General features: G+C 41.0%; 3 protein-coding genes and 1 long non-coding RNA gene across 5 annotated transcripts; 1 reads left to right on the top strand and 3 right to left on the bottom strand.

The window, feature by feature from the left end:
- Positions 1 to 79: 79 nt before the first annotated feature.
- LOC113157186 (E3 ubiquitin-protein ligase TRIM39-like) lies at positions 80 to 3,098 on the bottom strand. Its single transcript, XM_026352504.1, has 7 exons — positions 3,003 to 3,098; positions 2,157 to 2,739; positions 1,979 to 2,074; positions 1,655 to 1,888; positions 1,183 to 1,330; positions 1,071 to 1,097; positions 80 to 987 (listed from the first exon to the last, which is right to left on the bottom strand). Exons 2-7 carry the CDS (start codon positions 2,727 to 2,729, stop codon positions 383 to 385), a joined length of 1,683 nt encoding a protein of 560 aa, XP_026208289.1. The 5' UTR covers positions 2,730 to 2,739; positions 3,003 to 3,098; the 3' UTR covers positions 80 to 382.
- Positions 3,099 to 3,237: 139 nt separating this feature from the next.
- LOC113157563 (E3 ubiquitin-protein ligase TRIM39-like) lies at positions 3,238 to 7,419 on the bottom strand. 2 transcript variants are annotated; one of them, XM_026353132.1, is made up of 7 exons: positions 7,375 to 7,419; positions 5,590 to 6,598; positions 5,060 to 5,155; positions 4,749 to 4,979; positions 4,425 to 4,572; positions 4,313 to 4,339; positions 3,238 to 4,216 (listed from the first exon to the last, which is right to left on the bottom strand). In XM_026353132.1, the coding sequence occupies exons 2-7, from the start codon at positions 6,553 to 6,555 to the stop codon at positions 3,663 to 3,665; spliced, it is 2,022 nt and encodes a 673-aa protein (XP_026208917.1). In that variant the 5' UTR covers positions 6,556 to 6,598; positions 7,375 to 7,419; the 3' UTR covers positions 3,238 to 3,662. The 2 variants fall into 2 exon arrangements, with proteins under 2 accessions (XP_026208917.1, XP_026208918.1); XM_026353133.1 differs by having other exon boundaries at positions 5,590 to 6,530; positions 7,375 to 7,394.
- Positions 7,420 to 8,385: 966 nt separating this feature from the next.
- On the bottom strand, positions 8,386 to 16,288 carry LOC113157726 (E3 ubiquitin-protein ligase TRIM39-like). The gene is made up of 8 exons (XM_026353347.1): positions 16,201 to 16,288; positions 14,227 to 14,711; positions 13,715 to 13,906; positions 13,529 to 13,624; positions 11,886 to 12,119; positions 10,698 to 10,845; positions 10,073 to 10,099; positions 8,386 to 9,615 (listed from the first exon to the last, which is right to left on the bottom strand). The coding sequence occupies exons 1-8, from the start codon at positions 16,205 to 16,207 to the stop codon at positions 9,077 to 9,079; spliced, it is 1,728 nt and encodes a 575-aa protein (XP_026209132.1). The 5' UTR covers positions 16,208 to 16,288; the 3' UTR covers positions 8,386 to 9,076.
- Positions 16,289 to 16,359: 71 nt separating this feature from the next.
- On the top strand, positions 16,360 to 19,535 carry LOC113157198. The gene is made up of 3 exons (XR_003298437.1): positions 16,360 to 16,401; positions 17,791 to 17,886; positions 18,594 to 19,535. It is a non-coding gene; the product is annotated as an uncharacterized LOC113157198 (long non-coding RNA).
- Positions 19,536 to 25,836: the final 6,301 nt, after the last annotated feature.

Genomic DNA, 25,836 nt, shown 5'->3' with positions numbered 1-25,836 from the left:
GCGAAGCCTCCAAAAAAGGACATCACAACATGTTCATTTTATGAATAATGCAAACACACCTTTAACTCTTGCTCAGCATTTATTCAAGTGAGGAAAGTCAACAAATGTTCACTGAACGATTGTACAGAAATAGGTAAACGGTGAAATCAGTCCCCTGGATATAGAGAGTTTCCAAAAAACAAACTTTCTTTTTATTGTTGTTAAAATTTTAGCCAGCACATGATAGCTGACAAATGCCATGTATAACAGTCATAGCAATGTGTGGGGACACAAACATGACAGATTTTAAAATGGCTAATTTCAAATACTCCGACCTTTTAAGCCTTTACTGATGTTCCCATTACAAAACAATCCATCATCCTGGCTTCAATGGGTTTTAATCTTAATGGACATCACTGGAGTTCTGAGTTGGACCATTTTCAGGTTTTTTGAGGGAGAGAAGGAGAGAAAAAATAGACGGTTGACCCTCCATGGAGATAATAAGCAGAGGCTCTGATTTCTTTGCCTTACTGTGCAGATAGAAATACGGGAACAGTTTCTCTGTGAAATGTTCTCCTGTGAAAGAGTAAATATGCAACTTCTCGTTCACGTCATAGAAGGAGACTCTGCCTTCCTCATAGTCCACATAAATTCCTATATTTCTTGGCCTTGGACACAGGTGGAGGACTGTGTGGGGTGTGCGGTTAACTTCGTAATCGAAACCTGTCTTTCCTATGGAAAAATATCCATTTTCTCTTGTCACAATGAATTCCCCTTTTCTTGACACTGTTTCCTTGGCAACACCAACATCCCAGTCGTTTCTCAGGCCCACTTGGACTTCCCAGTAGTGCCGTCCGGAGGTGAAGCCCTTCATCCCCAAAACAATGGGACAGTTGAACCTCTCATCAGACGATGAAGAGCTGGCATTTTTCGAGTACTTCAGGCGTTTGCCAAAATCCGAAATGACAAGGTGGCAACCAGCAGTGACTGGGTCAAAGGTCACAGACTCTGAAAAGGTCAACTTAGTTAAAATTCATAGCAATGATTACTGATTTAGATTTGAAGTGTGCTGAATTCATGTATGATCTTACCTTTATATTGTCTCATCCTGATTATTTCTGTAAGACGTGAGAACACAACAACATATTTGATGGAGACCCATGAGACCAAGTTAAAAATGAAACTACTGCAGCAGACACTTACCCGTGTTTGTCAGAGTTTTCAGTTCTGCTTGAAACGCCTGCACAAGATGAGACATGGCTCTCCTCACTGTCTGCACACACAGGTCTGAGTAAAGCCTCATTTTAGACCAGTCCCTCATGTCGGGCTGTTTCCTCAGGGCCTGCAAAGTCTGACATGATTCACGAACACATGACTGTGAGTGGCACAGGGCTATGTTATTTATTTAAAGCTAACCATCTCTCCCCTTTTCATTTTTTTAAACTCCACAAACCAAGTGTCAAGTGTTCAATCATTTAAATATTGTAAATATGTGCTGTGTTGAACCGGCCTGGCATCTCTTCCTAGCAGAGGCAATTTCAGAGGAAAATATGCAAAGGGGGGAAACAAAGGGAGGTAATTAGAGAAACCTGTTGCACAGGTATGTGTTTAACAGACGTTGTCAACTGCGTTATGTAGCAGCGAATGTCTGTGGCTTGTAGGTGTGTTGACTAACCAGCAGAAGTTGAAGGTGGTCGTCACTCTGAGAAAGCTCCTCCAACTCTGAGTGCTGTCTCTGCAGCTCTCTGATTTCATCGTTCAGCTCTTGAATCGTCGCTTCGTCTTTGTCTTGTGATTTTTTGAGCTTCTTCTCGATGTTTGATTTTAGTTTAGTTTGCATCTCTTGCACTTGACTCATCAGAGTATTGAATAGTGTGTCACTGTCATCCATCTCCTTGACTGCTTTCTCCTATGATAACATAAATAAAACACACAGTTAGAGAATTAGGATTGATGTGAATTTATATTACATATGTACAAAATTAGCCACAGCACTTACTCTACGCGTTTCAGAAGAATATGTAAACTCTGTTATCTTTTCCTGCCGTTCTTCAATCATCAGTTTGATCTTTGCTGTTCTGGACTCAATTGTTTCCTAAGAGTTAGAGTTTCAGGGATTAAGCATAATTAAGCTGATGTTCTGTTAAAATGAACTAAAATAAAATATACTGTCATACTTTCTGCTGAGCCCCTTCTTCTTCTACAGGCACCGTCTCATGATCTTTGTGATCTGTCTCTTTGCACAGCAGACAGATGCACTCCTGCTCGTCCCGGCAGAAAAGATCCAGGATCCTCTCATGCCTCTGGCAGATTCTCTCCTCCAGGTCCTCCACCGGGTCGATCAACTTGTGTCTCATCAAGGAGGGAACTCTCTGGTGAGGTTCCAAGTGGGCTTCGCAATACGACGTCACACACACCAGGCACGACTTCATGGCTTTGAGCTTAAATTCTGTGCACACGTCGCACTTCACCTGCCACGGCGCATCAGTGCTTTCAGTTATCTCCACTTTTCTCTTCTTTATTTGCACCGCAATCTCTGCAATGACCACGTTTGTGGAGATCTCTGGCCTCCCGTAGAATCTTTTATTACACGTCGGGCAGTGGAACAACTCACTGTTGTCCCAGCGCTCGCTGAGGCAGGTCTTGCAGAAGTTGTGACCACAAGGTGTGGTGACCGGGTCACTGAAGATGTTCAGACAGATCGAACACTGGAAATGATCCTCGGGCATCGAAGCAAGGACTGATGACATGATGTGATCTCTGATGGGAAAAACATGTCTACTTTATAATTCTGTTCCTTTGGGGTTTAAATGCACTTGAACATGACATTACAGCATGTAAACAAAACTAGTGAAAAAAGTTAAAGAAGTAATCGGAATCAGGTCTATTTTTAGACTGTTTACCATGCTGATCCACCCAATGAGTCATTTTCACATGAATCAGCCTGCACATGTTAATCCAGCATGGCGTTTTGAAATCCGAATAACAGAAAAACAGCAAAATGCGTCAAAAGAATGATTCACCTGAGTCTCTGTAGTTCTTCTGTAAATTCCAGAAACTGTTTCTTACATTAAGAACAATAACTATGGCACCAGTACTCAGCACTCATCATCTCTTCAAACATGGTAGAACAAGCCAGGAGGAGCTGTGGCAGCTCCACTTACTGTAGTGGGTGTGGTGAAGTGACAGCGTTTCACTGAAATGAAACTTACTGTGCACAGTAGCAGAAACAGCCACAATTGGGAAAAATCTGAGAGAACATTTATTGTTGCACGGAACACACAATGAATCACAAACACAAAAACAAAAACCAGCATGCGAAACATCGTGGGAGAGAAGACGACACTTCCTTTACATTTTGTCGAGAGGCCATTTGTTCAAAGGAGCTGATCATTTTAGAAAACAGGCTTGATCACTTAGCGTGCCAATAGCTATATGAGAAAATGAATTACCAATCTCATATTTGCACAGTAAATATTACACTACCACCTACACCTACTAGTGTAGTTTATTAGCTATTTAGCTATTTAAAAGCAGGTAGGATAATGGACGCATGGAAACTTCTCTGAGCTCATGTGGATTCATGTGATGAATAAACAGAACACATAAAACACTGGATTTCATGACAAACTGCTACTATACAATACAGTTTTAACTTCATGCAGACTTTGCCCAACACGTCCTTAGCTTTGTTTGATCACACTTTTTTCGTTCACAGGACAGATCACAATGGTGTCAGAGGCTTTGTCGCAGCAGTACAAGTAGAAGAAGGGCAGGATCTTCTCTGTGAATCTATCTTTGAAGGTGTAAATATGAGTCCGAGCCCTTGTGTCGTAAAACGATACTTGGCCCTCCTCATAGTCCACGTACACGCCCACATGCTTAGGGTTGGGGTCAAGGCGGAGCAGTATAGGTGGAGAGGTTGACACCCGGTACCCCTGGCCTTTCTTCATGGCTAGAGCCCAGTAGCCTTGAGTGGTGCTTACAGAGATTCTTCCCTTTCTGTTGACAGAAGACCTGGCTACACCCAGGTACCAGTCATCCTTGTCCCCAACCTGCACCTCCCAGTAGTGTCTTCCCGCGGTGAATCCCTCATGGCCCAGGACAATGACCACTGTGTCAAAACGTCCAGGGTGATCTGGGAGGTCCTGCCACGCTCCCAGGTGTCTCACCTGATGTCTGTCCTGAGAGAGTTGCAACCATGGGTTGGCTGTGTCAGGGTCCAAAGTGACGTCCTCTGCAGAAACATTGAACATAGCAAGAATTTATTATGTTAGAAGCATCTGAGATGACAATTAAATTAAATCAAATGCAAAATAACAAAAAAGTTTACCTGCATATTTCAGAATCTTTTGTATCTCTATAAAAAAACAGATTTCTTTTTAGATATACTGGCAATGCTCTTATCTCAAAACCAACATGCAGAGAGAGCCATAAAACCATACCGCTTTCAGCCAGTTTGTCAATCATTTCATTTAACGTCGCCTCCAGTTTGGACACGGATCTCCGGATCATGCCGACGCACATGTCAGTGGGAACACTGGTCTCAGACCAATCTTTAACAGAAGGAGGAGTCCTGAGAGCTGGGAAACTCTACAGAGAGATGCAGCACAGGAAACGTAATTTTGTAAGATTACAATTATACTGTTTACAAAACCTAAACTATAAATATTAGGAATATACAGCATATTTTCAATGTGTTTAAAATACATTGCCGTATAGAAACAGGGAGGGGCACTGTAAGCAGAAATAACGTAAACATCTCTCACCTTTAAGAAGTGAATGTGATCAGTCCGAGAAACATGTTCCAAGTCCGAATTCCTCCTCTTCAGCTCAGCGATTTCCTGCTCCAGTTCAGTGATGAGACTTTCAGCCCTGCGCTCTGTCTGCCTCTGCTTCTCCTCTATAGCTAAAACCAGCTCGGCCTGTGTTGTCTGGATGGAGCGCACCAGCTCAGAGAAGACCTGCATGCTTTCATCGATCTCTTTTTGAGCACTGGCCTAAAAACACAGAAACAAATGCTCAAACCTATGTTGAACAATCATGCGTGTAAATGCAGCGATTTCAGTTTGTTACTCACCTTATTGAGCTCCACAGAGTGTTTGATCTCCTCCACCTTATTCACTCTGTCCTGGATCATCTGTTGGACGTCTATTTCTGTCCTCTTCAGCTGCGCCTGCACAACATCATTTCACATATACTGTACATAGCTGATGACCGACATAACCTCGTGTAAACAATAATCTTATTCAATACTTCCCTCCAGCTTGTCATATGTATGTGATATTTTTCCACCTTGACAGAAGCATTGTGTGTTATAGCCATAGAAAATAAAGCCCCAATATGTTTTACCGTTATCTCTGAGCTTTTTAACATTTAGCAATGAGCTTCAGTATTTCTTCGAATGCATATATTTGACTGTGAGCACTTACTTAATGCAGGTGACCTACACTTTGTTAATGTACCTAAATCCTTCCATAGTAGACACAGATGGAGCAGTGATGCTGCTGTGCTCACGTGTGATGACACACAAACCTGTGTTAGTGTGTTATCACACCAAAAAAAGTGATTCTACCCCTGTGAAGTTGGTGTTTGCATGATCTGTCGCACCTTTTTCTCTGTCCATTCCCGCTCCACGGGGACAGTGTAGTGTGCCCTGTGGTCCGTCTCAGTGCAGAGTACACAAACACAGGTCTGATCCTTCTTACAGAACAGCTCCAGGAGTCTTTCGTGCTTTGGACACATCCTGTCCTCCATGTTGGGTACAGGCTCCATGAGCTTGTGCTTGGTGAATCTGGCGCCATGAGATTTCAGATGCTCCTCACAGTAAGAAGTCAGACACACAAGGCAGGATTTGACCGCTTTTGGCCTCCCTTCACCGAGGCAAACATCACACAAGACCTCCTCCCAGGAAGTAGGTAGGAGTGAACAGGAAAGAGGTGACGGCAAAGTCTGAGAAGTCGGAGAAGCAGCAGTTTGAGGCAGCTGTGGAGGTGCATCCTGAGCTGTTGGCTGGGAGGGCGCCTTGAATATTGGTGACGGAGGAGGAGAGGCCTGAGGGTTTGCCAGTGAAGGGATTAATGGAGGTAAGTCCTCTTGCACTGGCATCCCCTGTGCTGGTTTCTCCTTTGACCCCTCTTTCTTGCTCCTCTTCTCCCCCTGCTTCTCCTTCAGCTCCTCCAGAAGCTGCTGCTTCTGATCTTTCTCCAACAGCCTCTCCTCATCTTCTCTTTTCCTTCTTTCCATTGTCCACTTCTTTTCTTGCCCCTTTTCAGTCTCTTTGCTCACCTTCCCTTCCACACCTCTAACCCTAATCTCCTTGAACTGCTCGGCAATTTCCCTCAGCACAGTGTTAACACTAATATCAGGCCTTTTGTGGAAGGACTTCTTACACATAGGACACTGATACAAAGGGCTGGTTTTCCAGTATCCCAGGATGCAGCTCTGGCAGAAGTTGTGCCCGCAGGGGATGGATACAGGGTTGGTGAATACGTCGAGACAGATGGAGCAGTGCACCTGCTCTTCAGAAAGGTTCCCAGTGGTGGCCATTCCTAGACGGCGGAGAGGGAGGGTCATTTTCAGCACAAGCTACCAGCCTTTGAACGGGGCATCAAACCTGCTGTGATATTGAGGTTGCTAGGGTTAGATTGCAGGACTTTATTTGGAGTCATTTGCAAGCAAATCTACTAAGCAAAGCATGACTGGACTCATCTATTGTTACACATTTAAGCCAAGGACTGTGAAATCACCTATTTTGACAATTTAAGGTTTGATACAACTTTTCATTTTAGATTTTTTTTTCCAATAAATGAGCCACTGTAAATCTTGGGGAAGAACAGATGGATTTGAAATATACGGTATATTAACTTTCTAGAGCAATGATCATTAGCATTTCTTTTAAAGTCAGTCTGTATCACTATTTTAGAGCATGTTAATTATAACATATGATGACCTGCATGTTTGTGTGAGTATAAGAGAAAGTAAGTGTGTAAGTTTCACTTTTAATACAAGCAGCTCCCTGCTTGAGGCCTAGGTGGCCTATTCATGGCAGACCAGATTAACATCCAAAAATATCGGCCCAGTGACCCGTCCTGCAGTGCTTTCTTGTTGTAAGCATAAGTCTGACTTAATGTAACATAGAAATATCTAAAAAATACAAGCTTGTCATTTCAGAATATTGATTTTACTCTGTATGAAAAAATCCTTAGCTCATGCTAAAAATCTTTAGCAGTCAAACATATGTATAATTCTTTTTTTTTTTTTATCCAGAAAATATTACAACAGTCCCCTAAGAGATTTGCACTGGTGCACAGAAGAGCAGATGTGACAGATTGTAAATCAGAACACAGGAGAGAGTAAAGAGAGAACGAAAGGCAGAGATTTGGGGGCACTCACCAGAGAGCAGCTGCCTCGAGACTCTGTTGTACACTGACATATGAGACTGTGACCACTTCCACCCTTAGCTCCCCCACACCAACACACACCTCAGACCCAAAATATATCCCCCTCCCTCTCCTTTTACCCCAGATGGGCCATGGTCATGGTTCTGAAAGCTCCAAGAGAAATTACTTTAACCCCTTCAATCAGAAATCGGTGTTGTTTCAGGTAATATTGATTGTATTAGTGTTTTGTATTGTAGTAGTGTATAATCCATGATGTGTACCCTTGTTGCCTTCTCTGTATGCTTAAAGTATCTTCAAATTTTATCTGTTGTGTATAATTCCTCAATTTAAGTCTCACATTAATCACCCCAGTGATGTCTGTGGAGATTCCCAGTCATTGAGGTCATGGTTATTCCAAAATTTGTGTTCAGTGGCAACTGGAGTTCTTGCTTCATCACTTCTGACTGAATGGCTGGAAAAGCAGGCGCATAAACCAAGTTATCAGCACTTGATGGTTACCTGCCTATGTGACCACCTAAGACACAGTGTGAAAGCACCTGGGTAGTGGAACACACAAAACGTCACCCAGCACATCAACACTGTGGACAAAATCAAGTTCACTGGATGTCGCAGAGAATTATTTGGTCTTTTTGGATTGTGCAGTGCCCACTGAGGAAAACAGAAACCTCAACACTGCAGTTTACGGGAACCCCCCACACATGCAGATCAGTATTTACTCTTTCACTCTCACCACCCTCTGAAACATAACCTGGGAGACCCCCGGGCCGAGAATGTTCCTACTCTGACAGAGCGAAAGAGAAAGAACAGAAACACACCAAAGAAGAACTCATATCCCAACTGTTGGTCAAATCCAGGGAAGGATCTAATAGGAGCATCTCCACAATGGACAGGGAGAAAGACAACAGACATTAATTGCTAATACTTCAAAAAAGTTAGATGCTTTAAACAAGAACAACCTACAAGGCAGATCTCTGGCTCATTAGTTAAAAAAAAATAGCCTATATTCAATTATTTCAACATCAGTATTGATCTTTATTTAACAAGTTCAGAAATTGGGTACAATAACAAACATTTAATACAATATACAACACAATATACAGTAGTTTCCTGGTCCTTCGGAAAAAAAAATAGGTCCACAGATGAGTCTTAATTTGTATCTATTAACATCATTGTTCCATAATGTAAAGTCCCCAGAACCCTAATAGTTACAGTTAAATAGTCAAAGACTTACATGGTAAGAAAAGTACCAGAAACACACCATCATTCAGAACATCTACGTCCAAATAAACTGGGACTCAAATGGCCAAAGGTCAAATTAGGCCATTTGAATAATTCATTCACAAGTTTTTATGCAAACAATAAAGGAAAATACATCAGTCAATAATCCACACGCATTACATCTGGGTCTCCTTTGACCCAAACACTAACCGGTAACACAACGCTTGCTTTGATTTTATTGATTTAAACCAGTCACTATGTGTGTCAGTGGCATTTATAGGATCTTATTTATTTATTTATTTATATTGTTTTGTTATCAGCTGGCAGGTGGTCTGAGGTTCTGTAAGTAAAGTTGTCATGAAGTTTCTTTAGAAGAAAACCAGATATAAGGTAAGGTAATCTGTTCAACATGCAATATAAAAAACAATCTTTTCTTGTTGTTCTGCTCATGTTTCACCTTATGCTGACTAACTGCCTCAGGTGTGTTTAACAGGCGTGATAATAAGAGGAGCAGTGTTCTTTCCATCCTGGTTGAGGCAGGGGCTGAAGATTGGGTGAAGACTGTCAGTGAATGTATCAGTGAAGGTGTAAAGATGCAAACGTGCTTTCACATCATAGAAAGAAATCTGGCCTCCTTCATAATCCACGAAGATTCCTATTTTGTTAGGCTGGGATGGCAGCGTGAGAGGCAGGCGAGAAGATTCGAGAGCCTTCACCTCCCCGTTTTTAAGCCACAGGCACCAGTATCCCCCCTCAGGACTCAGCTTGATTTCACCCTTCCGTTGAGAGGAAGCACGGGTAACGCCAAGCGTCCAGGCGGTCTTGCGCCCAACATCCACCTCCCAATAGTGTCGTCCGGAGCTGATACTCTCTGTGCCCAGAATGAATAGTGCAGGACTGAAGCGTTTGGGGCCCTCGTGGTGGGAGTTCTTGCGCTCTTCGTACTTAACCTGGCGACCATCATCGGACACAACCAGATTTCTCTGGGCCGTGGAACAATCCAAAATCACTTCACCTGAACAGAGTGGAGTTTTTGTCACCATATTGACAATTTTGTCCCAACATTTTTGCCTGAACATGTTGCTTGTTAACTGTGTAAAAATCCTTTTGCAATGAACAGGCCTTTAGGTAACCTGATTTCCCCAGACATTACCACAACAAACACCAATAAAGCAACTGCAATCATCATGTGACTTTGCAGGGCCTGAAATCTATGATAATCCATCCTAATTTATAAATTGATTGTATGTTTTGTATGTAAAATCTGAATTGCTAACACAGCTTTTAAATAAATCATGTCAATCACACTTCAAAATGGCACTTTAGACTTGTTGCTGCAAAAATATGGCACCATCTTGTGGACAATTAGGAGAACTACACATGTAAGCAATGCACAAGATTCAAAAATATCTTTCTCCCTCGTGGTGTGAGCCACTGAAATCACAGGGTTGATAATTTAAAGTCGTACTCACTTGAGTAGTTCTGCACCTTACGGAGCTCTGAGAGAGAGAGAGAGATAGAGAGTCAATAAGACGTTCAGGTAAAGAGTCAAAGCAGATGCCATGTGGGTGGCAAATATGTGAATCTAAGACATGTGCTGCTGTCAGTCGCCTCTCTGCCTCTCCACTCATTTCAAGCGGCAGCATTACTATCTCCATCTGTCCAACCATCTTGTATGTGTGAATGCGTGGGTGTGGTGCAGTGCTGAGTCACTTCTATATTTCAAAGTGCTCGTACAGTGACCTACATATCCCTGATTTGGATTTTTGCACAGGAAGTGTGGTTGGCATTAGACAAGAGAGGATGGATTTTATTGTAACAATGCAGAGATAAACCACACAGACACACAGTACATCATGTTAGGTGAGATTGATTTTCAATTGACGCTAAAACTAAAAAAGTACTAAGAATTGGTGAATATGTAGTTTCCCACAAATATGTCTTTTGAAAATTTTAAGTACATGTAGAATGCTGAATTATGTATTAATACACCGCTGTTACTTATAGATTTACTCTGTGTAAGGACACATTTATTCTTATACAAATCACTGTCTTCAATCATACTGTAGCAGTTTAACCTTGGCCCGCTGCCCTTACCTTTCCCGTACAGTCTCTTAAGCTCCTCCTGGAACTTGTCCACAAGGCTGCTGACAGACGAGCGGATGGTTCCCAGGTAGAGGTCAGTGTTGATGCTGACCGCCGACCAATCAGTGGGCTCCGGTGAGGGCGGCAGTGTTGCCAGGTTCTACGGGAAATGAAAGAGAAAGGTTACACAAGGTATAATGAAATGAAAATTTAATGACTTCTCAGGGGAAATTAAGTGTTTACAGTGGAGAAAAAAACACACTGAATATGCTGCCGCTGCTGCTGCTGACTCGCATCTGAGAAAAAGCCCACTGCTTTCAGCACTGCCTTTTTTATTTATATAGAAAACCTCTTGACAGTGGCCAGATATACAAATTTGCTCATTTGGCTTATTTACTGTACATTCACTGTACAGTTAATAAGAGCAACATGAGCTCAACTTTGTCCAAAAAAAAATGCTTCTCCTCATTCTATCTCGAAAAAAATTACACATGACCAACTTCAAAGTCATCTTTCATGTGAGAGAATTAACATTTTAGCTACATAAACAGACTAGGATAAATACACAAGGGAGCTCGTGCACAACAGCTGGCTCTGTTCATAGAGACTTTGATGTTTTGTTAAAAAAAAACATGCAGCTGGTGCAACTGTGGATGTCCGCCTGCAATTACAACTAAATATAACTAAATAACTAAAAGAAAATGTTTTAAAATCTTTATTTCTCCTGCCTGATCCATGGATCCAGTAACAAAAACAACTTGTTAAGGTAGACTTTTATTACTAGAGTAGTTTAAACTGTGGTCAAACTACTGTAGGTAAATATGTTTAGTAAATTAATAGTAAAAAGCATAATTCAGTTTATATTGAATAACTACAATTCAATTTTTGAGGGGGAGTGTGATCATGATTGAAATTATTTATGATTATAGAATTAAAGATTAAATTAAATTAAAGATAGGCAAATATCTGAACATAACTTGAAACTATAAACTACAGAAAACAGAATAGGGTGGTGCAAATGTGTCTCTGATGACAGGTCACCAACAATAAAATATCTTATTTTGAAAGTTGGAAAGAAGTTTGCATCATTTTCTTCTCTTTGAGAAATATCTGAACTTAAAAAACAAATGCGATCATCATAACTTAGGTTTCTCCGGAGCTGGTCTTCCAATATGGCTGCCACCTGAAAATCAGTGTTACCTGGAGGAAGATCACTTTGTCTTGGGTCTCTGCGTGGGCGTCCAGCTCGTTGCTCCTCCTCCTCAGATGGCTGAGTTCGTTCTCCAAACCTCGAGCCAGTTCCTGAGCGTGACGCTCTGCCTCACGCTGTCGGGTAGCTATCAGCTCCACCAGCTCTGCCTGACTCTGCTCCACCAGGCGCTGCAGCTCGGCATACACCTGCCAGCTCTCCTCCAGCTCCTTCTGAGCGCTGGCCTGCAGAAGAGTGGACATGGCACGGACGTTAAGGTGTTGACTGTACACCGAGTCGAAAGTTTTGTCCTGTGCTGATTTAACTATGAAACATTTGAATAGTCTCTGAATCGCCCAACTTGTGGATGTACAATAAATCACTGCTATCTACAAGGAAGTTATTTAATCTTAGCTTGCAGTACCGGTACACTTTCTTTTAGCATATTTTTGGCTTTCATTTTATTTTACTGTTTCAAGATCAAATGTCTGTGCTCATGTTTCCTTTAAATCTTGTACTTTGAGTTGTCTTGCTGTTAAAATATATCACCATATCTCCTTCTCTCTCAGCTTTTGAGAGTTTTGTCTCTTGTAAAACCATTAAAAACCAACCAACCATAAAATGCTACAGTTTTAGTAATCACAGCTCGTTTGTAATCCATTGTGCCGCGTGGTTCACAAAGCGCCTGTCCGCTGCTTGAATAACTGGATTAACAGGTTACCGGACGTACATTAGGAACGATTATTATCTCAAACTTTTCATCTCAGCAACATCGCTTTTGAGTTTCAAGTTTTGTGAACATTGGGATATTCATCCCTCTGCTTACTTAACCTTGTTGTATTTATTAAAGTGTAGTATAAGTATAGCAAGCAGGAAACCACATCGGACTGAGTGAGAGAACATTTTGCCCCCTTTGGCCCACTGATAGTACTCATTGAGCTGTAAAGGAAAAACGAGGTTGTAGGTAAAAACAGGGCGTGGGAACCTAAAGATAAACATTAACTGCAGTCACACTGGTTAGACAGCATCCAATGTTGACCAGAGTCTGAGCACAAAAGAGAAAAACAAACTCTGCCACCACTGCAGCGCATGGGAGGTATGAGAACATCGCAGGCAGCATTCAAATGTGGCAAATGCGTTTTAGACTCTCCAACAATTTGAATCTCCCAGGTTTATCTGAATGGTTCTAGCAACAGAGTGCACTCACAGAACTCTTGAGCAATGATCTGCTCACGTTTAATAAGCCCTGCGTCCACCAGAGAACTGCAAAAGTGCAAATACAGCTATTGAGCTTTAGTGCACGAGAAACACAGCATCAGAGCAAATTGGGTAAATATTTAACACGGTGCAGGAAGATTAACAACAACAACAACAACAACAACAACGGCTACGTGGCCTTTAGACGCAAAGTCATCACAATTAAATCCTCATAAACCACCATTTCCCGACCAAACTGTTGTCTGAAAGGAAAACCGTAAAGATAACTGGAATGAATGTTGAGTGAATTACCCTTAAACATTCAAGAGGATTTCATCAAATAGGAGCTGCAGAGTTGAAAACTGACACTGAAGCTGTCAAACATGCTGTGTTTGCCTCTCCCAGGTTGTGTGGGCTCCAGCTACTTACACACAGTCAACATCGTCTGTGGTCTTACCTTGATGACCTTTATGGATTGTTTGATCTCCTCAAGTTTCTTGGCTCGTTCCTTTATCAGATGTTTCAGTTCTGACCTCTTCTTCCCCACAGTACTCTGTAACAGGGAAATGTGTGAGTGAGTGGGTTGGGACAAAGTTAGACCCTGAGCACGGGAAGGTAAAACAGCTAAACGGCTGCAGCTCACCATCTTCTTCTTCCACTCGTGGTCGACCGAGACTATCTCGTGTGATTTGTGCGTGGCCTCGGCGCAGGCCTTGCAGATGCAGATGTGGTCGGTGCGGCAGTACAGCTCCAGAAGACGCTCATGTTTCTTACAGATCTTCTCTTCCAGGTGGAAAGTGGGTTCAATCAGACGATGGGACGTCAAAGTCTTCACCTGCGTGATGGGACAGAGTCATGAATTTGAATGAGCACATGTATATGTGTGGTTTAAATGGCCAGAAATGGCAAAGCTAAGCAGAACACTGCTGGAGGAAGCTTGAAAGTTAACATTTCCTCTAAGGAATTATAGAAAACTGCATGTACTGGAGATTCACCACAGAGAAACACAGTGTAATTAAGTGGTGGTGACCATAGTAATGTTAAAGGTTAACCTGAAGAGCTATTAAATCTAACATTATGAGCTGAAGAGTAAAAACATAGTCACTGTGTTGTGGTTTAATCTTCACCCTTAATAACAAGGAAAAGCAAACTGACCTTTTTATGATGCCTGAGGTGGGTCTCGCAGAAAGAACCGGGGCAGTTCACACAAGACTTGGCCGCCTTCAGCTTCCTGCCAATACAGGCATCGCAAGAAACCTCCCCAGCCCGGGCGAACTCCCCGGTGTTCATCCCTGGAGAGCCACTGTGGCCTGGATCCGAGTTCAGATTCAGTGTGGATCCCCTTGATGCGGTTCCTCCAGTCCCTCCACCTTCACCTGTCCCTCCAGCCATCACCAGCCCCTGGAACTGAGAGGAGATTTCAGCCAGGACCCTGTTGACACTCATCTCAGGTTTTTTGGAGTATGTCTTCTTGCACATGGGGCAGGTGAACTTCTTGCTGTGGGTCCAGTATCCCTGCAGGCAGGCCTTGCAGAAGCTGTGGCCGCAGGGTGTGGAGACTGGCTCCACGAACACCTCCAGACAGATGGAGCAGCTGAACTGCTCCTCTGAGAGGACGCGGCCTCTGGAAGGGCTGACGTCTGGAAGAAAGAGAGACGTAACACCTTAGAGACACATGTCTGTTGTTAGTTCAGCAAAATACTGCACATCTATATAGTAAATATTAAATCATATAGTGAACTCCAACATGTTCATTCAGGATGTTTTACATTGTATTTTATATTTGTCTTGTTAAAGTGAGTTGTTCATACTTCAACATGACTACACATCGAGCTGTATGTGTTGATTGATGTGTGGATGAAAACCTTATAACCACAATAGTGAGTGGAAGTTCCTCTTATAATACATAAATGAATAACTTGTTGGATGACTCAAGGTTAAATGAGAAATTATACTGTTGTTTGTAAAAAAATAAAAGTTAGCAGACGTGACTGAAGCACAGTTGTTCATTTGGGTTGTGCTGCATTAAACTCACAACTGGGTCAAAGGTCACCACGTTTAATGTGGCATTGGCCCTTTGGCAAATCAACCAGCTCTTTAAGAGGAAAAAGGAAAAGACAAAATACTTATGAGGTCATGTTGTCTCCCAACCTGAACATCCTTATATGAGCACATGTAAAATAATTCAAGCTCTCAGTTTCTATTTCACGTTTACTTACTCGACACTTTCATCTAAAGCTCCAGAGCGATGGGGATTGAAGTATCACAAGTGACTGAACTGTCTTTGTAATGGATTGGATTCTATAAATAAGTGTAGCTATAAAACTTTGGTTTGGTGATTTACTGAATTCTGTTTCTTCTGTTTCATGTGGCTAACCAAATAAATACAGTACACACTGAAAAGCAAAAAAAAAAAAAACAGGCGGTAGCTAATTTGTATAATGCTCCACTACACTACTGATAAGTTAATGATAGAGTGAGAACAAACAGAAACAGGACAAGGGAAGCCATTCTCTTCACACTTTCACCTGTGATCGAGTGAAACTGTAAGATCAATGTGTACAAAACCCACGTTTTATCCCAGAGAGGTCCGACATTCAGCCTTAGACAAGTTTCATGTGATCAGGAGGTGTCTTTAAAAGTGTTACTCTGTCAGTGTTGGCTGAGAGGAATCTAAGGAATGCAGAAAGTCTGGACTTTCTACTTTACGACACCTGCGTCAGGGTTGGAAGAAAATGGAAGACACGGGAATTTTTCATGTTACAAGCCACAACAAACAAATACTGCGGCCTTCAACAGATTCTCTGTTTAATCCTAATGAACTAGATTACACATGTATATTAAAACCACATTTGTGTATGTCTATTTTTCCTGTTTAAACTAAACTAGATTAGGTTTAGATAAAATACGAGCAAGAATGATTTATATCTAATCCTAACACATATATTCTTTCAGCTCCAACTTAGAAAACTGTGTCCAAACACAGTTCACCGTGTATGTGACTGGTCTCCAACATAAATTTATGAGAAACTATCTGCCCTACACAAAAGATCCACCACACAGGGCATTTCCCACAAACAGGAGAGCGACCTCTTCTCGTAAAAAGGTGTGTGATAAAGTCAAACTTACTCTGCATGTTTTCCTCCGGCGTGGAGCAGTGCAGTCCTTCACTTCATGTACTTTCCTGTGAATCACAGGCCGACAGGTGCTCAGGTGCTCTTCCTGAAAGTGTCCCTCCCCCTCTCAGTTTGACACACCCAGACTTCAACACCCACCTTCTTTTGTTACCAGGCTCTGATTTCTATGGATCTGCTGCATAGCTATTGAAAGGTAAGAACAAAAGACATTTTGTTGTTTTTTTTTTTACATTTGAACATGACTCTGTTCTTCAAAGATACCTCAGCTGATTCATGCTTACATGCTAATTACAGGCTACAATAATCCTCTACGTTCTTATGCAGCTACGTTTCATCTTGGGAAGCAGTTTGATGGTTGATTTTGTCAAATCTGGATGAAGTTATTTTGTGTTTAAGGAGTAAAGAGGGGAAAACCCTGATCGGTATTTGTTGGACTGGACGAGTGTTGATCATGTGACTGCACAGGTAGACATGTTTAAAACGCTCCCAGCATGCACTGAGGCAACAGATTTCTTCATTCTCATTCAAAGTAGTATTGAAGTGAGTCCAGCATTTATCATGTTGTTGGTTTAAATTAAACAACAGCTCACGACTTAGTTGAGTTTCTCCTTTTTTGCTGACAGTATCACCTAATAACTAAATTAATGTTGTTGACATTGTATTCAAAAAACATGGCTGACAATTATTTCAGAGGTGTTTTAAATGTTTTAATAGTTGAATGTGTTCTGTGACCAGTCTAGTGAGGTGAGACAATGATTTGTACCACTGAGCTGCTTCAGTTTCCCCTCAGACTTTAACGATTACACAGTGGTAAATAGAAATTAAAACAATATTAGTAATAATAATGTCAGAATACAGCATTTACAACTAATTGATGAACAAACCTGCTTCTCTCTGACAATCCCCATGTTTTCAAATGCTTTCCATTTTTTCCTTCCCTCTGAATTTGCGATGTTGAATGGAACCGTTTGATATTTACATTTTGATTATGTTATTTGTGACAGGGCGACGTGTCACGCAAGCTGAAGAATAATTAACCTTGAGCCAATACAGGTGGACAATAAAGTTGAATTGCATCGGAATAATTACGACGGCAAGAGGACGTGGTAACCAAATGTACTATTGGTTACTATTTCTGTGATGTTAATTCTTTCCTAGATGGATGAATCTAGGTCAGTTTTCCATTTTCCGGTCTCTATTGTCACCGACTGCATTAAAGAGAATTCACTTTTTTGTTAGTACAAAATATTTTATACCCGTGAGCTGGACAGGTAATGATGGCATAACAACACTCAGGGTCAAAGGGAATTACCAACTTTGCTTTAAGGTTTAATTTGAACAATGATGAAACTATAAACATGTTAATCCACTGCACTATCTTGAGCTCTGTAGGGGAAGGTAGAACATAATTACAAAGGAGATAATAAATGATGCAGATGTATTCTGTGATAAATGACAGAGTCGTTAAATGACTGAAAATAGCTCTATTTATCAAATCACCCGCAGCGTTCAAATCATCTTTGCTGACAACATTGTTAATGACTCTTTGTGCTGTTGTTTATTTTCATCTTCCACTCATCAGACTGCCGGTGACACAGGATCTGAAATACTGAGCAGTCTTTTCCTTCACGAACCTGAACGTGTGTCACAACGAACACTTGAAGTTGAAGTATGTCAGGTAGGTAAGGTAAAGGATGCTCTTCTTTTCTCTGTTTTCCACTCAGCCCAAATGGTCGAGGCAGGTGCCCCCCACCCTGAGCCTGACTCTGTGACTTATGAATGTCATTAAACTATCTGACAGACACGTCTATGAACTGCAGCTGAAATGAAGAATGCACATTAATAACTTGCCTTGTGGAAAAAAAACATGCATTTAATTTAATTATTCTTATGACTGAGGGCGCTTCTTGACAGAGAAACCTCTTGTCTAAGCATACAAATAATGCTATGATGCAATTAAATGTGTATTTGATGTGGTGCTGTAAATTCTCTGCTGCTGTTATTGTAGCTGCACTGGAAAAAAAAAAACTAATTTCAGTGATTCACCAACAGCAGTCAATGTTTTGACACTGTAGCCTGCTTTACAATGAGCCACAGAGGATGTTCGTGACCGTAAACAGTTATCTGGAAGCATGTCTTTGTGTAAAACAGACTTTCAGCTTTAGAGAGCGGGGGATTAATCACAGCAGATGACTAACAGCTGCACTTGAGTTGAAGCAGGTGCACACAGCTGATAAAAAAAAAAAAAAAAAGAATCGAGCTTGCTGGTCTTGTCTGTAACGCTGTGAGTTTCTTTCCTCCTGAATTTAGAAAGCTTTCTGACTGTGCTGATTAATGAGAGGGTCCTGCTTTGCTTATATAGGTTCACATTTTCATGTGTCGTAGGGTGAAACTCAGACAGCCTTGGTGTGGTGCCTTCACTGACTGACGTCTTCAGTTTTCTTTGGCCAATCGTCAGCTCCACTCCTCTGCTAAATCTGGGACGGAAGGAGTGGAAACTATTTTTATAAGCACTACCGTGACTCGTAACACCTTTTAAAACGTGTTTTCATGTTTCACAAAATGCCACCGCGGCGAACCAGTGAGACCACAAGTGGGCTTGACTCACAGAAACAAAATATGGTTTATATCATACGATTTATTGTGAGGAACATTTCACTTCCAACATAAAAAAAATGATGTTGTGTGCATGATATTGTTGTGTGCTATGAACTAACGTGGGACAACGTGAAGTCCTTTCAGCTTTGGTTTTGTTCAAGTAGGACAATCCAGAAACTTTTCCTCTTTTGATGAACAAATGTGTTTTGTGCTGCAAAGCAGTAAAGTGAATGTTCTTTTAATTGCACGTAGAATAAAGTTACGGGACTTTCCGCCTGTTCATTTTGTTCTGTTAATCACTGTATTCTGTGAAAGGCTGATAGATCTTTATACCATCACACAAAGACATTACAAACTTCAGTCATTCGCTTTTGTTGGTCAGTCTCGTCCTTCATCACACAGGTTCAAAAGAATTAAGCTTAAAAATAATCTTCCACACTGAGGCTATAAATAGATGTATGAGGCTCCGGCACACTTGTTATATAATAGGAAGAAATAACTACAAAAGATTATCTGGGTTACACGTTATTCTGACATTTGTGATGATGACGACAATGACCGTGATGATAATTGTAACAGATTCAAACAAGACAATCACGTCCTCCAATGATGACAAAAGAACAGAGAGACTACATTACTTTGTGCAAATCTATTCTGAACAGTGGAAACATGGAGCGGTAACTAATCTGTGTTTGAAATGAAGTTTAATCCAGATTTCATGGTGATCCAACCAGTAGCGTGTCACTAAAACCACAACTGTGAACCTTGTGGTGGCACTTGTTCTAATTAGTGACATCCAAAGTGCAATAAATGGACTATGAATATGCTATTTGTTTATTTATTGCATTTCCTTTCAGTGTTCTTGATATAAGTCTTCAGTTTAATGCGGTGATTAGTGTTGCTGCAATCCCGGGTCTCTACCACTAGTGGGCGGCCTTGGGCTGGCACAGAGGAAACACCAGCTTCCTCACTGCACCTCACATTCATGATGCATTTTTACCTTACCCAGAAGCTGATGCTGTTGTCCATAGCAACATACGAGCACAAGTGTAAGATAGGCTTAATGATGATGTTATTCACACAACAAACATCCAAATCAGTGCTCAGGGTAAAATACTGCAGAACCAGTTCTCAGTCAAACAAATCTAATAGACAAAATATTTTTCTGTGTCTGCAACAACTGAGGACTCAAAAACACAAAAGACTTGACAAAGACTTGTTTTAGTCTCTTTTATTTGTGGTACTGCAGCACAGTACTTGGTTTACTGTGTGTTATTTTAATCAGTGCAATAAGCTGCAGCGGTTTTCGATTAGGATTGATGTGCAAACAGAGCTCCTACCTGCACAGCACACTGTAACCTCAATCCTGCCTTAACTTTTGATTATTTAGTGAATGTGGGCATGCGGGCGTGCTGTAATCCATGCAGCCCTAGAGCAAACCACTGCAGAGGCTGTTTCACTTATGGAGCTACAGTTTTTGGATTTCTGGTGATTTTGTTTTCTTTTCCTGTTGCAGTCAAGGTAAACATATTCCTGCTCCCCCCCGCCCCTTTCGGAGCCCTCTTATTCGTTTTCTGAGTATATTCACTGACAGCTCCTCTTTCTATCCATCCATCGTTTCATCTCACGTGCCTTTGTCTTCTTTTTACTCCCCATTTGTTCTTTCTCCCTCTGTTTTATTTTCCATAGCCCTATCCAAATGTTCTGTTTCGTGTTTATAAATAGAAGGTATATCCTTCTGCTTTCCTGTCTCACTCATATTCTTTCCGAAGCTTCCTGCTTTTTTTTTTTTTTTCCTCTTTCCCTGCAATCCAGCACTCAGCAGAGACATGCTGGAAGCACTGCACTGTGTTTCCTGTGCTGAGGAGAAGTGATCGTTTCTCCACACCTCTCACTCTTAACTCTCTCATGTTGTACCTCCATCTCTTTCTTTCTTTCTGTATCTGGAGACCGAACCAACCTGTCTGCATATAGGTAATCCTCTTGTCTTACTTATCTCTTTGCTGCATCTTCCTCGTTCCTCTCAAACACACCAAAACCCACTGAGCCCCATTAAACACACGAATAATTTTCTCACATCTCGTCTTGTTGCTTCCTCTGTGTCCTGCCTTCTCTTCAGCTCTTATATTCTGTATTATCTTGCGCCTTTCTCCAGTTGCTCTCCGGTTTCCCAAAGAGAGTATCAGGGCTCTCTCTCACCTCCTTCAGGGGATATGGTAGCGCTAGTGAGCATTATTGATAGTCAGAGCGGATAGTGTCACACTCTCTATGTTACTGATAACCTTGCTTTGCCCCAGCAACCGGAGAACAAACCCCACAGTTGAGTTAATGCCTCCTGGATTTGAGCATGTGAATCAGTAAATGGCGTAAACAGGCAAGCACGTTAGCAACATTAGCACTTCCAATTACACTGTGTCTTTTTAGTAGCAAGCATGATGATGAGCTTGGGAGACAACACACGTGCTACTTCCACTTTCTGAATCATCTCGCCTAAAAATAGTTATGTAAGAGTATTGATGCAGACCGAATGATTGATTGCTGAGCAGTGCTGATTTGTTAATCAGTGACATAATCTCAAATTACATCATCATCAATACCATTGACATCTGAGCAAACTGCAGAATGTTTCATTAGGTCATGCTGAATGAGGGACTGAATGGTGACTTTTTAATTTGGGATTTTATAAAGAAGTTTGGAAAAGCTGATTATGATATTTAATATTTACAAATCATCATCATCATGTGCATGTTAATGTCACTGTGACAATGTTACCTCACTGACATAGGTCTTTGTCAAGCATTGTTAAATATTTACAGCCTCACAGAGCTGCACGGCACAGTTGAAGATCGCAAATGTTATATCATCAGAAATATTAGAAAGACGACTGAACACTGGTGTCTTGTTTAGAAGAGGTTTGGGTGGATGCATGGGACTGTTTTTTTCTCAATTTCAATGTGAAACCAATGTTAAGACAACGTTTAACACCCCCTCATGAATCCCATAGAGGCATCTCTTAATTGCCCTATGGGTTTCATGAGGGGGTGGGGACAAACAACCAACATCATCTATTTAGGTTGAATTGCGATTTACAGTATGTTGGGACAGTCTGAGCAGTATTATAAAAGCATTTGAACTGATCATTGTTTCTGCTAATTTTCATCAAACACCTGGATGTTTTAAACACAGTAGATACTTAAATAGACACACAATGTCGTTTAGTCTCTTACATTTCTCGTACATTTTCCCCCAGAATAGCAACTACTGCTTTGTGTAATATTTAAATTCATCTCCTCTTGTGTAGGGGACGACTTCCATCGACACCAGCGGAGTCTGCACTGTAGAAACTGTCACTGCATGCAGGAGTGAACGTATGCAGCTGAGCCCAACCCATGCAAAGTAGTCTAGTTGTGAAATCATTTTATTTTTAGCCAAACAATCACTGGTCTTTCTTTCCTTTCCCCTCATTTACTGTAGCATCACCACTCAGACACATGCAGCTGATGAGGAGCTCCAACACCGCAGTGCTTCATTCACATGCAGCACTCACTTTGTGAGCTGCTCTGTTCTTCGTCCTGCCTGTTGCAGTTGCTCTCTCTCCCTCTGTCCTTGTGTGTGGGCATTTCTGTGCCCTCCAAATCTGTTTCTTAGAGTAAATTCTTCCACTGTAACATCTGTATTACACCTGTATCAGGTAGTACTTCTTCATGCTTTTGTAGCCCTGATGCTTCATTTGGTTTTCAATGTAATTGAGACATGAAAGCATGTGCATTTGGGTCAACATGGGATCATCTTTAAATGACATTATGCTTAAACAGCTTAAAGAGCCACTGCAGTTGACAGCAACATTATCTCCTCTCCCTTCGGAAGTGACCTGATCTCATCTGATGCCGTCTGATCTGATTTTGTCTCTCCTTGTATTATGCAATTCGAAATATTCTCCACATATGTCTTGATAAGGACACTGACAGACACAGCATGCAACATGTCTTATCATCATGTGAGAACATGAGGCATTTTGAGGCTCGTGAGGTTTAATAAACATGTGAAATAGCATCCTAATATTATAGGCTCCAAAAATAGGTCTATTGAAAGCAATGATTATTTTTAGAAGCAGTATTTTCTTTTATTTAAGCTTAGTCATGAGATACGAGATCAAAGAGGATCTCCAGCTTAATGCAGCCGAAAGCTGAGGGATCAAATCCAGCAACTGAAAAATTGCTTTCTTTTCATTAATCTTTCTCTTTATATTTACTGTGAGTGTATATGAAGCCCATCTTTGTAGGTTTATCCTGATGTTTGCCTGTAATGCATTATTCCAACATCAACAATTGTTAACAATGCATTAACAATGTTATAATCACGACAAAGGTGTTAAAAAAATCAAAGGTTATGGAGGAAAGAGGGCTCCAGTCCATCTAAAAGTTAAAATGGGCATTTCTTCTTAGCCTTTATGTAAACTTTACATCAATCCATCCTCCACCAACAGGTGTCCGACATTTCTGTTGAATGCATGTTAGGACATCACATGTGAACAATGCCCGGTTGCATGGTTGTGCTACACAAGAATTGATTTCCCATGGACCGTCGCAAAGGGAAACATCTAATGTGATGTTAATGAAAATATCTGGCTAGACCACCCACACCATCAGGACGCCAATGAAAATAAGAACTACAGTATATAGCCCATAGTGAAGAAAGATTTATGTGATTTTTTTTCAGTTGTCATGAATTTAATCAATAAATACATAATAATAATTTGGTAGTGAGGAGGTATTTTTTGTTGAATTTTGTACAACTGTTCAAGTGGAGTTGATGATGAACTCAAATATCTCAAATGTTCAAATATCAATAAAAGTGACTGTTAACTATTTTTCCCTAAGCTAACTCCTAAGCTAATATGTTCAGTATCAACATGCTGGATGTGCGATTTTCCATTTACTTTTACCAACATACTGTAAGCTTGTTGTGTTCATACTAAGCGTCAATTAGATGCATATTTTGGGAGACAGGGTTGGAGACATGCATGTGTTCATTTGTGTCAAGGGGAGATGAAAAGACATCACGTCCTATTTACCCTGTGTAAAATTAAACGTTCCAAATTCCTAGATTCCAGCGCCATAATGAAGAAACCATGTTCTATAGTATCATCTACAACACTGTTTGAACTGGAACAGCACCCAGGAGGGGACTAGATTGAAACTAGCTCCTATGGGGGTCGTGAGAGCAATAGTAGCCCCAGAAGGGTCTAGATCCACTTTGGGATCTCCACATTGAAATGACTTTACACACATACATAAATGGATCATCCGTCTCTAGGTAAATGTCATATATCTTACTGGTCAGTTCAGATGATGTAACAATTCAAAAGCAAAGTTGATAAGAGTTCAAAGCAAAATGCAGCAAACTTTATTTAGTGCAGAAAACACAATACAGGGAGTGTTTTTGGGCATTCTTTCCTCAGTCAACATTAAAGTCCAACAACATATCATGGATTGAAATGTCAAGATACACAGAATTCATATCCTAAAACATACAAATATGGGTTTCATATGCCTTCACATCAGAAACACAACAAAACAAGTTGGAAAAGTTCACACAGTGCAGGTATCAACGTGTATTATAGAAACAAAATCAATACTAAAGCATCAAATATTAAGGTAGAAGAAGTGATGAAGCAAAAAGAAGTTCGGTGCGTTGTGGGATGCGGCCCTGAAGAGCTTCCTGATTGGCAGATGCCTCCCTGAAAGAACAGTAGTCACGGATTGGTCACACTATGACGGGTGAACCCACACTGTGAATGTATGACTTCACAACAAAGTCCTACTTTAAGTGTTTTAGATGTTTCGATTGCAGTTAAAGTTTTTTTCTTATCACATTCACTGTAGTGTGATGCTATGGATTTAATCTTGTTGTTGGGTTTCTTGACTTGTGGCTTTACAGCACTACAGAAAACAGAAAGAAGGGATGTACAAGAACAGATTATCTAAATATACATGTTTTTGTTCTGTAAATATGGCTTTGATGTCTTTTCTATTCTGTAAAGCTATGCCCAAATATCCACTGTTGGCATACTGCACCAACTTACTTTTCGCTATCGAATACATTATATTGTGGTCAAGCATAGTAAGAAGTGGATGAAGATAAACATACAAAAGCAGTGAAGAATATTAGGGAAGCAAGCGTGGATTTGGGTAGACACTGTACAGACACAGTAGAGTATAAATTGTATGTACAAAAGCCCTGGCCACTGTTTGCCAAGCTCTTGCCTGCTGTGACGTCAAGAGGTCTTTTAAGGAGGATGTAGGGACTTCACTTAAGCCGTCTTAGACAAAATATATGCAGCTTTGTTCCATTCATCATCCTTTCCTCTCATTCACAACGTGCATGCTGTGCTTACCGAACCCCGCGTTTGGTTGCCTTCGGGGAAAGTGAATCGAGGTTAGGCTAACAAAGCGAAGCAAAAACGCAGCATTGAGAAAAAGAGAGAAATAAAGAGAGACCAGTGTCTTTACATGCTGTAATGTCTGCAGCGTATTACTACGGGGGAGCTGAATGGCTAAAATTCAGGCAAAACTTAAATATAAATTAGGATTCAACATACTTTTGACACATCTAACGTGTAACATCTCTTGAATGCTCGTAGCCCCACTTTGAACAACATGAAAAACTTGATGGTGGTAAAAAGTCACAGAATGATATAATTAGGAGGTTTAAACTGTATCGACCATGCAAACTCATAATCAACCACAGGAAAATGCTTCATCAACTATCAAGTCCCTTTTTTCCTCTTTTACTTTTCACTGTAAAGTGGACAAAGGTGAGATCTCAGACATGTATTTTACACTAATCCTTAGCAACTAGAAGAAAAAGAGAAAAAATGTGGATGCAGATGAAACATGCTTGCTTGACACGCAGTGACATATGGGTGGTCTCCTTAATCTAACCACCTGAATGATCCCACAGCCTCAAATCCACGAGGCTTATCACAAGTCACATTTCACATTGAAATGACCAGCTCGGTGTTACTTTC

Source organism: Anabas testudineus, chromosome 18 (assembly GCF_900324465.2).
Source record: "Anabas testudineus chromosome 18, fAnaTes1.2, whole genome shotgun sequence".
Lineage (NCBI taxonomy): Eukaryota > Metazoa > Chordata > Actinopteri > Anabantiformes > Anabantidae > Anabas > Anabas testudineus.
Note: the sequence above shows the minus strand (reverse complement) of the source record. Positions and strands in the feature narration are given on the sequence as shown.